Raw genomic sequence first — 16,083 nt, forward strand, 5'->3', positions numbered from 1 at the left:
AGAGCACTAGCTCTGACATCTGAGATGACCTAGTCCAAAATATCTTCACTCAAATCACTGATTCAGTTGTAAATGACATTATTTGATAAGAGCACCTGTTAAAATTGTTTCTTGCTTCTTTGCCCAGGATAATTGTTGCCATTTCCAGTGCATGTGGCTTGATGTGATCTTTCGCAATTGTATGGGGCTTCTTGGATTTGGCCACTTTATATGCCACTTGGTATGAAGCATGATGTAGTGGTTTTCCAACAGAAATGAACCCTAATTTTGGAAGAGGTCCTTGTGAATCAAAACGAGCTCTTTTGATTTTAAATGACCCAACATCATGTCCTTCAACATCAGCTCCGCCATGCTTGTCCTTGAAGTGCTTTTGAAGCTTGGATGGCTTCAGATTTGACTTGGAAAACAAAACGTTACAAAGAATGCACTGGTGTTTTTGCAAGCCATCATTTTCTGTTGTGTAAGTGAAACCAAAGCACGCATAGTCATCATTCCATTTCCTACTTTTTGACACGATGAAGTGTTAATGAAGGGCTAAGGGTAAAGAGAATAATATGAACTAATATGAGAAAAACTTTCTGACTAAGTCAGGGATGACTGCTTTACTCAATCAGACACGCCTATAGCAAAGTATCGCGAAAAATACGCTTTCGAATATTATATTACGATATTATCTGTGGTTCCGCCAAGGTAAATCGTCAGGTGGAAATGCTGCAGGGACACAACGCAACTTATTAGGCTACTCTCTACTGAATTTACACACCTATTTCTGATAATTGCCAGAGATATGAACTCCCATCACACGATTCAAAGTCCTCGGTGCTAAACATGATAGATGCTCAGCTAACACAATTCAAAATTATCAACGATTCAAGAAAAAAACCTTTTAAGAGAAAAAAAACCTTTGAAATTCAAAAATTTCTTTAATGCATTGAGACAAATACAAATGAATGACTTCAGCTGCTTTTTTTTAAATCAAAATGCGGCTTTTAAAAATTTTATAATTGAATAATTTACCTACTGTCTGCGGGTTTGGTTTTAACGCGAAGTCGTTACTCGATGGTTGATTCGGGATGTATGAAGATTTTGGCATTATGAGATGATTTTTAACTCCGAGATGTAACCTTCTAGCTAACATTGATGAGAGTCCGCAACTCTGAGGTGTAACTTCCCAGGTAACACTGATGAGACTCCTCAACGCTGACTCGGGCAGCGGGAGACTGGAGTGAGTTTACGTCTCTCTCGACTCGGGAAGCGGGAGACTGGAGTGTGCTTGGGACAAACGTTACTATCACTTCTCAAGGCACACTGGCAGCTTGCTGAGTGATGACTCGTGACTCGTCACTCAAGGACACTCTTTGTCACACCCCATGAAATTCCATTTCGCACCCCCTGGGGGTTTGGGAACCCCTGCTGTAAAGGGACTCTAGCGGGAAGGATAGAAGAACAGAAATGGCTGGAATTTCTGCGAAAAATGCGGGAAATGCAGGACAGATAATTTCCAAATACGAATATATTTTCGAATGCAGGAAGGATACTACCATGTTTGAGAAGTGAAATCAGAGCCAAAGGAAAAGCAGAAGAGAGATCAGACAATGAAACCAATGCTAGCAGACAGATAGCTTAGGAGAATGGGGGCGATCTCATGGAAACATTCCGAATGTTAAACGTCTAAACAGATGAAATATGGCAAAGTTATCTTCCATGGTAGGGGAGTCTATGACAAGAGGGCACAAATTCAAGATTGCAGGACGTCCATTTAGAAAAGAGCTGTGAAGAAATTACCTTAGTCAGAGGGTGATTAGTCTGTAGAATTTCTTGCCAATCACGGCTCTGGAGGACGAATCATTGGGTGCATATACGGCAGAGATAGATATGTTCTTGATTTTCCAGGTCATCAAAGGGTATGGGGAGAACGCAGGTCTGTTGGGATGACTGGAATTGTGATGATTGGATCAGCCATGATTGAATGCTGGAGTAGATTCGATGGGCCGAATGGCCTGTTTCTGCCCCTATAGCTTATGGTCTTCCTTGTCTTTACCATCAACAGTAACAAGGAACTGTGCAATCTGAGTCTTCCTTAAGTCCATCACCATCTCTTTTGCCTAACTGTTGAGCTTCAGCTGATTCAGCTTGCAGCATTTAACAACGTCTCCACCAGTGCCCTGAATTCATCGTCCCGTCCTCCCTTTATACATTCAACTTCGTGCGGAGCCATCACAGAATCTCTACAGATGACATGACTCAGTGTTGTATCTAAAGTCTGAGGTATACAAGGTAAACAGGAAGGTAGCCAATACAGTCCTCTGTGGGGCCATGTGCTGCGCAGAGCCATATCTGACATCCAGCTCTATAACCGCACAAACGGTGGTCTGACAGTCATTATCCAGGATGTAATGGAAGTGCTTACATACATTGAACGGAACATTTTCCCCCAGCAATGAGGGCTGGATGGTATTGAAGATACTTGAGAAAAAAAATCAAAAATAAGATCCTCACAGTGCTACCGTGCTTATCCAAATGGGAGTAGCCTCTGTTCAGCAGGTAGGTGACACCATCGTCGACTTCAGTGTGTTCCAGGTTGGCAAACGGCAGCGGATCGAGGACTGATCTGACGAGGGCTCGGAAGTGAGCTAGGACCAGCCTCTCTAGTGTCTGCATGATGTGTGAGGTCAGGGCCTCTGGACGGCAGTCATTCAAAAATTTCGGTTGGCCTTCCGTGGGTACTGGGACCCCACATGATGTTTTCCACAGTCGAGACCCTTTCCAGGCAGAGACTCAGATTGAAAATGCGCTGGAGAACTCCACACAGCTGATCGGCACAGTCCTTCAGAACCTTGAGGTTCCCCCCATCCGGTCCCAATGCTTTGCCGTGTCTGAGTTACGCCAGAGCACTTCTCACCTACTCAGTAATGTGGGTTGGTCCAAGGAGTTTGGGGAACTGGTAGAAGGTGAGGTTGGGGGAGGTGGAGTTCAGGAAGATATAAGTTGGTATGTGGAGGTGTGAATAGGTGGTTCAGGGCAAGGAGGGTACCTAGACAGTGCTGTTGATCAATGTGTTGAACTAAAGGCGGTAGGAGGGAAGAGGGGAGGCGTTGGTGCCGAAGGAGCATTTTGTGCTTCAACACCTGGATGGGTGTGCTAATGGGAGTGTGGACAAGAGCGCAATTGTCAAACTTATTGAGAATAGGTCTTCTGCCTCCTTCAATTCTTAATAATTGTAATTTTATAGACCTGCACTGCAATTCTAACTCAGGAGTACCTTATCACTACTACATTCTGTTTATTTCCCATTCCTCTCAGAGTCACAGAGGCAGACTCATGTGCCAGAGATTCAGTTGCTGCTGCTGTGGATCGTCCCTCCTCCCGCAACAGTATCGAAAGTGGTAGACTTATTAATGAGGGTAATGACCAGAAGGGTAGTCTGCACGCCTTCAATTTCTTATCCCTCTCTGCTACGTGGCTTCTGCAGAATAGCGGAGACTACAACTCTTTAGCTCCTATTTATCACATCTTCATTCTTCGATACGAGGCAAAGGTCAGTAAGATTGAGTTGCAGTTCCCTAACACATTTGTAAGGAGCTGCAGCTGGATTCAAATCGCGGAGCTTTAATTATATTATATAACATTCAACTTTGAGAGTTCAGACTTATAAATATGAATCAGATCTGCAGCTGAGATATGGGAGGTTAGTCACTGAATGAGGGTGATCTAATCGAAGTAAAATCATTGAAACGGGTCAGAGCTTCTCGTGACATAGAGGGAGACCATTCAATCCGTCTATTCTGTCAGAGTAATTTCATTTATCATTGCTTCCCATTTTCCCAATGACATATTATCTCAGCAAAATCCGACTGGTCCAAAGCGCTCCGATGGACACGAAGAACACTTTTACAGTTATTAATAAATCTATACTGAATTTCCAATAGATATAGGAGTATAGTTTATCATCCGCTGTGAGCTGTGCCGGAAACGGTGTTGAGATGTGGCAGCATTACAGTCGAAAACTTAGAAAATATAATACAAATTACAAAGAAAAGTAAATAAATCAATAGAGCAAATGAGAAACGGTAGTGCAGTGTTCATGGTTTCTTGGACCATTCAGAAATCGGACGGCAGTGTCGTCATGCTCCTGTAAGTTTTCTTTGATGGCTGTAATGCGAAAAGGGCACTTATCGGATGACGAGGGCCCTTAATGACGGATGCATCCTCCTTGAAGCACCGCATTTTCTGGAGTTTCACCGTTCTCAAGCGGCAGTGTGAGTTTTTTTCCCCGGATGTTCCATTCTCCCGCATCTCAAAGCTTTTGGGACATGAATATTAACCGCCCCCTGTACTTGCGAAGAGTATTGCTAAGTCGTGGGATCAGGAAGGAAGATATGAAATTTGCCAGGGATGCGTGTAGGTGGGAATTTAATCGTCGGCAGTGACTCGGCGGGCCAAAGGTCCTGTGCCATGATTTATCTCTCCATACCATGCATCAGAGAATCAGGATGATGGGTCCAGCCCGAGCATACCGACCATAGAATTCATATCTGTCCTGATGCCATTCACGAGCAAGCAGTCTGAGGGCTTCCACATGGTATTGTTTGGTGCTGATCATGATATTTCCTAAACGTCGCGAGAATGTTTATTTGTTCCACCCCATCAGGCATTCAAAGTAAATTTCACAAAAAAAAATCCCACAGTACAACCAATAAGAAAGCTGCACCCAACGAAGCACCGACAAATAAACAAGAAAAGAGAATCAAATGTGTACCTCGCTATCAGGTGTGGGTAAACGTGCCAGTCGAGAGTCACCCGTTGAACAATAACAGATGGTAAGCTGCAACTGCATGTTAGATGAAAGGGGTTTTACTTTATGCCAGGTGGGGAAAAAAAGAGCAAAAACTGCCCAGAGTTGTGAAGAATAAAAGTATTTGCAAATAGCCAAATGAAGTGATACATGAATGTACATAAATATACAGAGGCTTTCTCTACGATACACTTGGTTGTTAACTTTCAATATATTATTCACCAACCGTCAGATCCACCCTCTCGGCAAAGCTAGATTGCCTGCGTAGGATGTAGTGCACCTGCTTCTACTAATCCAGGTATTATTTTAGGATGACCAAACTGTCCATCAGGTCTTTGGAGGCCGGACTGCCGTCTACAAACCAATGTAAATCGGTGAATGAAAATAAATGAACCTATTTTGAAATGCCTGTGTCTAGAATCCTTATTTTTCTGAGTTATAAACCTGCAGAGCACGTTAACTGAAGGGTTTGTATTGATTACACAAGCCAGCGATTGTTTTACGGTTGGGGCGTGTAAATGCTGAACTCCCGAGAACTGCAGAACGGGAGGGCAAAGTGTGCGGACTACAGGGGAAATTAGAACAGCGACAGAACAAGGGGAACTACCCGGGCAAAGGAGCAAGTTTAACGGGAGGATTAGCATTGCCAAGCTGTTTGGCCTGCTCTTCTAGACTGCACAAGATGGGCAATCCAGAGAGACAGTTTGCCATGACGTTGTGCTGTCCTGCCTAATGACGGATGTTCAACCGGATCCGTTGTAGAATCAGGTATCATCTCATGGTGCGGGAATTGTGGTCATTCCTGGAGTGGAGCTAGGTGAGACCTTGGTCTTCAGGATGAATACTCCACCTAACAGGTAGTACTAGAGGGTCTCGAAGGCCCTTTTATGGCAGGAGCTTCCTTATCAACAGTGGAACACCTTGTCTTCCGTGGTAACAGCTATAAACTAAAGCGCAATACAGGCGGTTTTTCTCCTTCTTTCATCTGGGCGGGACGGCTCCAATCCCCACTGCTTGGATGGTGACTGATTTGGTGAAGTCTGGGTTGATGAGGTCCTGCCGGGAACACAAATTCTCCTTCAGTCGCAAAGACTTCCTCACATTCTATATTCCACCGGAACGATTCTATGTAGATTTCAGAGTCGCTTCTGTTAGTAGGACCTGCAAGCTGGCAAACTGAAGGATAACACGACGATACCACTGACTAGCCCCAGGAAGGGCTGGACCTGTTTCTTCGCGTGGGGCCGGGGACTATTTGTGATGGCCTCCACCTTGTCGACAAGTGACTGAATTAGTCCTTGCCCTAGATGCTAGTCCAGGTACCGTGTCCTAACGCGGGCCCACTTTATTTGACATCTTTACCCAGCTGTGTCCATTTACCCCGAAGCAATTGTAATCGCGTCAGAGAGTCGTATAATAATATAGCACAGAACGAGACCCTTGACCTAACTCGTCCGTGCGGACGGAGAAATCTATCCATTCTCGACCCATCAGACTAGATTGTCTTTGTAAAGATTTATTTGCATACAGAACTCTAACTGAAGTTTAAAATGCTAATTGTAGCCGATTCCAGAACTTGCTTTGGCATCTCAATACATGTTACCATTCGCATCTGACTGACTGCGTTTCCTCTTGCGTGCATTATAACATTTCCATCTGAGTTTACATCTATGTTTTACGTAACAACAGGAAGAAAAAGACTGTAAAGATGTACCAGATCTACGTCCCTCGTGCATTCATAAACCTCTACAAGGTCACTCATGCTCCTAGCTTCCTGGTGAACAGTCCCAACCGATCCAGTCGCCGTTCATAATTGAATGCATCCGGTCCGTGTAAAATCCTCGTGAAGGTCCTCTTCCATCGTTCCAGTTTTGTGACATTTTTTTGGATTTCGGATTTCAGGACAGAGAAATATTTCAAGTAGACCGGAATCCGCTATGGTCGTTGAATTTTATTAAAATTAATCTCATATCGTCATTTTATATCCGCCTGCGCCATATCTGTTGAACCGGATCCAGTAATAACAAAGGATATTGTCTTAGAAAATGACGATGCTGGTGCTTCAAGAATTGAGAAATCCCGCCATGTAGCGGTAATGATTATTCACTACAGCAAGTGTTGCCACACATGCAGAAGAAATATGTCAGAAATGTTCAGCGTGTGCGTTATGCATTATAAATATTGGGAAACATTGGGTCAAATATTGGACTGCACGATGTGCAGGAACACTCATTAGGTCATGCAGAATTACAGTTCGAAGGTCCTCCGTCAGAGCAGGGGAGGACAACTGAATAGTGTTTTAAAAAAATATTGCAGGTGGTAGGGAGGCCTAAAACGAGCGTGATCTCAGCTCTGGGGTGAGAAATAATTGCGTAAGGATAATGTGCCATGTGCGATATGGTAACTGAGGGGGTGGGGGTGGGAAGTGGTTGAGCATTTCCCTGTAACAAACACAAAATGGTGGAAGAACCCGGAAGGACAGGCAGTTTAGATGTAAAAGAGTAAACAATTAACGTTACAGGCCGGTACCCTTCATCAGGATTGAAAAAAAAAGTGAGGTTGGAGAAAGAAGGGTAGGGGGAGAGAAAGAAGTACCAGGTGATAGGTGAAACTGGGAGAGGGGAGGGGTGTAGTAAAAAGCTGGGAAGTTGATAGGTGAATGGGATAAAGGGCTAGTGGGGGGAAGATGAAAGGAGACAGCAGAAAGTCATGGAAGAAAAGGGAGGGGAAGAGCACCACAGGGAGGGGATAGGCAGGTACAGATATATGATGAAAGAGGGACACGGGAAGGAGAATGCCGAATGGGGTGGTGGCGGGGTGTGGCAGTTAACAAGAGTTCTAGAAATCGATTTTCATGCCATCAGGTTGGAGGCTACGCAGACGGAATATCAGGTTTTTCTACTCGAACCTGAGTGTGGCCTCATCGCGGCCGTAGAGCAGGCAATGGACTTACAATGACGGAATGGGAAGGAGAATTGAAATGAGTGGCCACCGGAACATTGTCTAATGAAGAGGGAACACAAAAATAAGCCCTATGTCATATCCATCCGCTTACCACTACGGGCGAGGCAGTGGTGAGTGGTTTAATAGAGTCATGCATTTACTGTCTGAGTTCAGTTGGTTAGGAGCTGCGCAATGGTATATATAGATCGAGGAGTCGGAGTTTGTTCACTAACTCTCAGTTTATATATAGGGATGACACAGAGTCGGAAGATGTGAAGACTCTACAGCTTGCGTTAAGAAATAGCAAGGCAAGAAATAGCAAGACCCTGACGGCAGTTCTATACATGCCTCCAAACAGCAGCCGGGATGTGGATTACAAGTTACAGCAGGAAATAGAAAATGCGTGTCAGAAGGGCGATGTCACGATAATGGTAGGGGATTTTATCATGAAAGTGGACTGGGAAACCAGCTCAGTATTAGACAACAAGAGAAAGAATTTGTAGAATGTCTACGGATAGATTTTCAGAACAGCTTGCTGTTGAGCCCACTGGAGATCGGCTGTGCTGGATTGGGTGTTGTGCAATGATCCGGAGTTGCTAAGAGAGCTTAATGTAAAGAAACCCTTGGGGAACAGTGATCACAGAATGATCGAATTCACTTTGAAATTTGTGAAGGAGAAACTAAATTCCAATATGTCGGTGTTTCAGTGGAATCAAATAACTTAAAATGGCGTAAGAGTGGAACTGGCCAATGTTGACTGGAAAGGGACACTAGCAGGAAGGTCAGCAGAGCTGCAATGGCTGGAGTTTCTTCACGAAATGAGGTAACTGATAGACAGATATATTCCAAACAAGAAGAAACTTTCGAATGAAAGAAGGAAACTATCGTGGCGGACAATTAAGGTCAGAGCCAAAGTAAAAGAAAAAGTGGGGACACACAAGGAAGCCAAAGTGCAGAGATGTAACCACATGAAACCCTGAACAATCTCAGTAAAGACAAGAAAAAACAAAACAATAGAATGAACGAAAGACTGGATAGAACAGGACGGGCAACAACTAATGTGCAAAAACAAAGTAAACTGCGCAAATACATAAAGAACGTGAATTGATCACAATAATAACAATAATAATGATAAAACAAAGTTCACACAACCAAAGCTATACGAAAACACAAACCAGAAAAATAAAATGATCAGTATAGAAGAAAAGGTTGACCAATGGAAGTGTATAACCCTCCATGCAATACATCAGCACGGTCTGAACAGGCGAGATGTCAACAAGAACGTGCCGAATACCCGGCACACAGAGAGAGACCTTGTCACAGAAAGATAATGGTTTCTTACGAGCAATACAGGATCAGTGTTAACGCACACACAAAGGGAATATACACAATTGAAGACCAACACATTGAAGGTGATAAATGCAGAAAATATCAAGGTAAACAAGAAGCAATCCGACACACGATATGTTCCTGCAGCAATTTATTTCAATCTGATTACTTACACAGACACAATCAAGTGGCAAACGTCATTAAGGAAAAGCTTACTTTAAAATACAAACTCAAAAAGAAATCAAATTTTAATAAAAATTGCTACAGTGGTATGAAAGTTATCAATGGTTGAATTTAATATAGAGAATATACACATTATACAACTTGAAATCCTTCCTTTTCGCAGACATCCACGAAATAGAGGAAAACGCAAAGATTGAAGGACAGAAAATGTTACAACCCCAAAGCTCTCCTCCCGCCTACCATATCCAAACAGCAGCATAAGTTTCAACCCTCCCGCCTCCCTCCACTTGCTCCAGATAAAGAATCAACCGTAAACCAGCAACCATGAAAGCAAATCTTCATCGGCGAGTAATCGTGTCGGCCTCTGGGCCGCACCCCTTTGGCGCATATCTTCCAGGCCGCACCTGGAGACATCAAAAAGTCAGGCCGATCTGCGAGATCCGAACGCGAGAAACCACTGCCCATGAGGAAGTAGCTTGATTTGGAACAGTAGATCACCGTCTCCGGGACGATGCCAGCCGCCTTGAAAAAAAAAAGACAAACACTTGACAAGAGATGACTTCACCTGTTTCGTCCAGGTCCAGAAAAAGCATTGGACACATTTTTAGCTCCTTCTACTTCTGTTGCAGTGAGTATGGCAAAATATAATTCAAATGTGGAATTATGTATGAGAGTGTTGAATATTGGGACGGAATGCAAGACTATTAATAGTTAACTTTTCCGAAAATTTTCTATATTTCCCATTAAGAGGGAACACAGAGGTAACCTCGCTTGACAAATAATGAATGGAAGGCGACCTCATCAGCCCGGTAACCCCATCGCAAATAGACATAAATTGGGCTTGGTGCTCTGTGTTGAAGGAATGCCTGGATGGTAAGATGAAAATTGCCCATTTCAATCATTGTCTTGATTGGCACCTTAACTCCTGGCAAACTGGACCCATTGGATTTAAGACCATATGATATTGGAGCAGAATTAGATCATTCAACCCTTTGAGTCTGGTCTGCCATTCCATCATGGCTAATTCTGGAACCCACTTAACCCCATACACCTGCCTTCTCTCCATTTCTTACGTTGAACAATCGGGAAACTGTTTACAGCAGCTTTAAATATACACACCTCCACTGCAGTATGTGGATGTGTATTCTGAAGATTCACTATCTCTGGATAAAAAAGTATACTCCCCTTATCTCTGTTCTAATAGAACTCTCCTTACTTCTGTCCTAAAAGGGTCACCCGTCTCTTTTGAGGCAGTGGCATCTGGTTCTGGATACCCCCACCACAGGGAATACCCCCTCCATGTCCTTTCAACATTTGGTAGGTTTCAATGAGATCCACCCGCATTCTTCTTAATTCTAGTGAATACATGCCCAACGCTGCCAAGCGATACTCAAATGTTAATCCCTTCATTCCCAGAATAATTCTTATGAATCTCCTCTGGACTCTCTCCAATGACAACACATCCTTTCTGAGATACGCGGCCCAAAACTGTTGACAATACCCTACGTTCGGTCTGACGAGTGCTTTATAAAACCTCGTTTTATCTCCTTGGTTTTGCCTTCTTTATCACAGAGTCAACCTGCAAATGAACCCTCTGGGAGTCCTGCACGCAGACTCCCATGTCTCTCTGCATCTCCGATGATTGAAAATTCTCCCTATTAATTGTTCTGCTTTATTGTTCCTTTTACCAAAATGCATTATGGTAGATTTCCCAACACTGTATTCAATCTGCCATTTTTTTGCCCATTCATCCAATTTGCTTAAATTCTGCAGCAACGCATTACCTCCTTAGCAATACCTACTCTTCTACCTAGCATTGTATCATACACAATCTTTGCGACAAAACCATCAATTCCATTAACTATCAGCCATTCCTCTGTCCAGGCCAATATCTTTCCTGTAATGCCATAGGATTTCATCTTTTTAAGCAGCCTCCTGGTGGCACCTTATCACGTGCCCTCTGAAAACCCAAGTAAGTGACATCCACTGCCTCTTCTTTGTCCACCCTGCCTGTTACTTCCTCGAAGAACTCTAACAGTTTTGTCAGGCAAGATTTCTCTTGACAGAAACCATGCTAGCTTTGACTTAGGTTCATTATTGCCCAAGTACACCGAAATCTTATCCTTACTAATAGACTCCAACGCAATCTCAAGCACTGAGTTTAGGATAACTGGTCTATATTCATTCCTTTAGCTCTCCCCCCATCTTAAAGAGTAGGTTGACATTTGCAATCTTCCAATCCTCCGATACCATGCCACAATCAAGTGATTCTTGAAATATCATGACCAATGCATCGACTATCTCTTCAGCAACACCTCTCAGGTCTCTGGGATGTAGTCCATCTGGTCCAGGTGACTGATCCACCTTGGGAACTTTGAGTTTGTCTTGCACGTTGTCGTTTAGAAAATCAATGACAATCAATTCTGCCCCCTGACACTCACAGACCTCTGGCACACTGCTAGTGTTTTCAATAGTGAAGACCGATACAAAGTACTCATTCGGCTCATACGCCATTTCTTTTTCTGCCATGAGTACATCTCCAGCATCATTTTCCGGTGGTCCAACATCAACTCTCACTTCCCTTTTACTCTTCACATAACTGACAATAATTTTCAATATCTTCCGTGGCTACTTTGCTCTTACATTTAATCATTCTCCTTCTTACAGCTTTTTTCAGTTGCCCTTTGTTGAATTTTAAAAGCTTCCCAATCATTAGACTTCCCACTCTATTTTGCTACCTCATATGCCCTTTCCTTTCGCTTTTATGCAGTCCTTAACTTCTCTTGTCAGCCAAGGCACATTTTGAGAACGTATTAACATTTTGAGAACGTATTAACAGATCAGGGAAAAGAGGATAGACTGCGTAGGCGCGTGACGTAGTGCGCCAAACGTTTAAAAAGGAGAGGAATTTTTCAACGGTCTTTTAAATCGAAGCAAGAGGCGGAGATGGAAGAAGTAAAGGCATCTCTGAGAGAAGCTGTTTTTTTTTAAACTGATCGGGCAAAAGAGGATAGACTGAACAGGCGTGTGACGTAGCGCACCAAAGGTTTAAAAGGAAGACCGCCATGTACAGTGGCCATCGTCGGAGTGGACTGAGGCAGAGTGGGACAGCTTTGGTTCAATCAGGCTGAGGCGAGAACTGGCAGAGGCGAGGTTTGAACGAGGCACAACTGCACAAGCCTGTGTAAGTCGGCCTCTGAGATCAGCGGGAGAATTTAAAAAGCGAGCAGAGTCTAAGGACGAGCTTCACTCCAAGTAAGGTAAGGCCGGGTAAGCTCCTTTAATTAATCTAATTAGCTTAGGAGTAGGTAATGGAGGCTGTAGTTAGGGCAGTTGAGTGCTCTGTTTGCAGTTTATGGGAAGTCAGGGCGAGCACAATTGTCCCTGATGACTACACCTGCAAAAGGTGCTTGCAGTTGCAGCAGGTCCTGACAAACCGTGTTATGGAACTGGAGCTGAAGCTGGATGAGCTTCGGATCATTCGGGAGGCAGAGGCAGACATAAACAAGAGTTACAGGGAGATAGTCACCCCTAAAAGTCAGGAGACAGGTAGCTGGGTGACTGTCAGGAGAGGGAAGGGAATTAGACAGAATGAGCAGTGCACCCCTGTGGCCGTTCCTATCAATAATAAGTATACTGTTTTGGATACTGTTGGTGGGGACGACCTACCAGGGACATGTTGCAGTGGTTGCGTCTCTGGCACCGAGACTGGACCCTCAGCACAGAAGGGAAGGAGGGAAAAGGGGAGAGCAGTAGTGATAGGGGATTCTATAGTTAGGGCAACAGATAGCAGGCTCCGTGGAAGTGATCGAAAATCCCGGATGGTCTGTTGCCTAGCTGGTGCCAGGGTCCGCGATATCTTGGATCGAGTTCTCAGTATTCTCAAGAGGGAGGGTGAGCAGCCGGATTTCGTGGTCCATGTAGGGACCAATGATGAGGGTAGGAAGAGTGAGGAGGTCCTGAAAGGTGAGTTTAGGGATCCAGGCGCCAAGTTAAAGGACAGGACCACCAGGATAGCAATCTCAGGATTGCTACCAGTGCCACGTGCAGGTGGGTTTAGAAATAGTAAGATAGGGCAGATCAGCACGTGGCTGAAGACATGGTGTAGGAGGGAGGGCTTCCAATTTATAGATAATTGGGCAGTTTTCCAGGGAAGGTGGGACCTATTCCTGCGGGATGGTTTACATCTAAACTGGACGGGGACAAATATTCTTGCAGGTAGATTTTCTAGAAAGGCTCCAGTGGATTTAAACTTGATACAAGGGGGAGGGGAACCAGATTGTAGGAACAGATGCATGGGGGAAGGAAGAAAAAGAAGATAGTAAAGTTGTTTGCACCATGAGAGTTAAACAGAGAGGAAGTGGTGGAGAATTTCTTAAATGAATGCATTTTAATGCTGGGAGCATTGTAAGAAAGGTGGATGAGCTTAGAGCATGGATTGATACCTGGAAATATGATGTTGTAGCTATTAGTGAAGCATGGTTGCAGGAGGTGTGTGATTGGCAACTAAATATTCCTGGATTTCGTTGCTTCAGGTGAGATAGGTACGATGGGACAAGAGGGGCAGGTGTTGCGTTGCTTGTCAGAGAAAATATTACAGCGGTGCTCTGGCAGGATAGATTAGAGGGCTTGTCTAGGGAGACTATTTGGGTGGAATTGAGAAATGGGAAAGGTGTAGTAACACTTACTGGGGTGTATTATAGACCACCTAATGTGGAGCGAGAATGGGAGGAGCAAATTTGTAAGGAGATAGCAGATATTTGTAGTAAGCTCAGGGCTGTGATTGTGGGAGATTTTAATTTTCCACATAGACTGGGAAGCCCATACTGTAAAAGGGTTGGATGGTTTGGAGTTTGTAAAATGTGTGCAGGATAGTTTTTGGAAGCAATCCATAGAGATACTAACTAGAGAAGGGGCAGTGCAGGATCTCCTGTTAGGGAATGAAATAAGTCAGGTGATGGAGGTATGTGTTGGGGAGCACTTCGGGTCCAGTGATCACAAAGCCATTAGTTTCAATATAATTATGGAGAAGGATAGGACTGGGCCCAGGGTTGACATTTTTGATCAGAGAAAAGCTAACTTTGAGGAGATGCGCAAGGATTTAGAAGGAGTGGTTTGGGACAATTTATTTTATGCGAAGGATGTAATAGAGAAATGGAAGTCAGTTAAAGGTGAAACTTTGAGTGTACAGAATCTTTATGTTGCTGTTAGGTTGAAAGGAAAGGCTAAAAGTTTGAGAGAGCCATAGTTTTCAAGGAATATTGGAAACTTGGTTCGGAAAAAGAGAGAGATCGACAAGAAATATAGGCAGCATGGAGTAAATGAGGTGCTCAATGAATACAAAGAATGTAAACATAATCTTAAGAAAGAAATTAGAAAAGCTAAAAGAAGATATGCGGTTGCTTTGTCAAGTAAGGTGAAAATAAATAAATAAATCCAAAGGGTTTCTACAGTTATATTAATAGCAAAAGGACAGTGAGGGATAAAATTGTTCCCTTAGAGGATCATAGTAGACAGCTATGTGTGGAGTGAAAAGAGATGTGGGGGGGGGGGCGGGTGGGGATTTTGAACGATTTCTTTTCTTCGGTATTCACTAAGGAGAAGGATATTGAATTGTCTAAGGTGCAGGGAAGCAAGTAGGGAAGTTATCAAAGTATGACGATTAAAGAGGAGGAAGTACTGGCGCTTTTAAGGAATATAAAAGTGGATAAATCTCCCGGTCCTGACAGCATTTTCCCTTGGACCTTGAGGGAAGTAAGTGTAGCGATAGCAGGGGCTTGACAGAAATATTTAAATGTAATTAGAAACAGGGATGGTGCCGGAGGTTTGGTGTATGTCCCATGTTGTTCCATTGTTTAAAACGGGTTCTAAGAGTAAACCTCGCAATTATAGGCCTGTAAATGTGACGTCAGTGGTGGGTAAATTAATGGAAAATATTCTTAGAGATGGTACATATAGTTATCGGGATAGACAGGGTCTGATCAGGAACAGTCAACATGTATTTGCGCGTGGTAGGTCATGTTTGACAAATCTTATTGAAATTTTTGAACAGGTTACCAGGAAAGTTGACGAGGGTAAAGCAGTGGATGTTGCTATATGGACTTCAGTAAGGCCTTTGACAAGGTTCCGCACGGAAGGTTAGTTAGGAAGATTCAATCTTTAGGTGTTACTATTGAGGTAGTAAAATGGATTTAGCAGTGGCTGGATGGGAGGTACCAGAGAATAGTGGTGGATAACAGTCTGTAAGGTTGGAGGCCGGTGGCTAGTGGTGTGCCTCAGGGATCTGTACTGGGTCCAATGCTGTTTGTTATATACATTAATGATCTGGATGATAGGGTGGTAAATTGGATTAGGAAGTATGCAGATGATACTAAGATAGGTGGTGTTGTGGAAAATGAACAAGGGTTTCAAAGCTTGCAGAGAGATTTAGGCCATTTAGAAGAGCTGGCTGAGCGATGGCAGATGGAGTTTAATGCTGATAAGTGTGAGGTGCTACAGTTTGGTAGGAATAATCAAAATAGGACATACATGGTAAAGGGTAGGGCATTGAAGAACAGAGTGAGCTAGGAATAATCGTGCATAGTTCTTTAAGGTGGAATCTCATGTGGATAGGGTGGTGAAGAAAGCTTTTGGTATGCTGGCCTTTATAAATCAGAGCATTGAGTATAGGAGTTGGGATGCAATGTTAAAATTATACAAGACATTGGTAAGGCCAAATTTGGAGTATTGTGTACAGCTCTAATCTCCGAATTATAGGAAAGGTGTCAACACTAATAGAGAGAGTACTGAGAAGATTTACTAGAATGTTACCTGTGTTTTAGCAACTAAATTAC

At 43.5% G+C, this 16,083-nt stretch overlaps 2 protein-coding genes across 2 annotated transcripts in view; both read right to left on the minus strand.

Moving 5' to 3' along the window:
- Positions 1–16,083, minus strand: part of LOC140715537 (cell adhesion molecule CEACAM5-like) — an 89,705-nt gene that overhangs the window by 72,481 nt on the left and 1,141 nt on the right. Inside the window, exons 2-3 of the mRNA XM_073027891.1 lie at positions 9,574–9,772; positions 2,508–2,681 (exon numbers count right to left, since the gene is read on the minus strand). Of these exons, the coding sequence (XP_072883992.1) occupies positions 2,508–2,681; positions 9,574–9,772 (373 nt within the window). The remainder of the gene's footprint in view (positions 1–2,507; positions 2,682–9,573; positions 9,773–16,083) is intronic.
- Positions 9,204–16,083, minus strand: part of LOC140715538 (immunoglobulin superfamily member 1-like) — a 68,918-nt gene continuing 62,038 nt past the window's right edge. The window contains exon 15 of the mRNA XM_073027892.1: positions 9,204–9,772. The gene's annotated coding sequence lies outside the window, so the exon portion shown is untranslated. The remainder of the gene's footprint in view (positions 9,773–16,083) is intronic.

Source organism: Hemitrygon akajei, chromosome 24 (assembly GCF_048418815.1).
Source record: "Hemitrygon akajei chromosome 24, sHemAka1.3, whole genome shotgun sequence".
NCBI lineage: Eukaryota > Metazoa > Chordata > Chondrichthyes > Myliobatiformes > Dasyatidae > Hemitrygon > Hemitrygon akajei.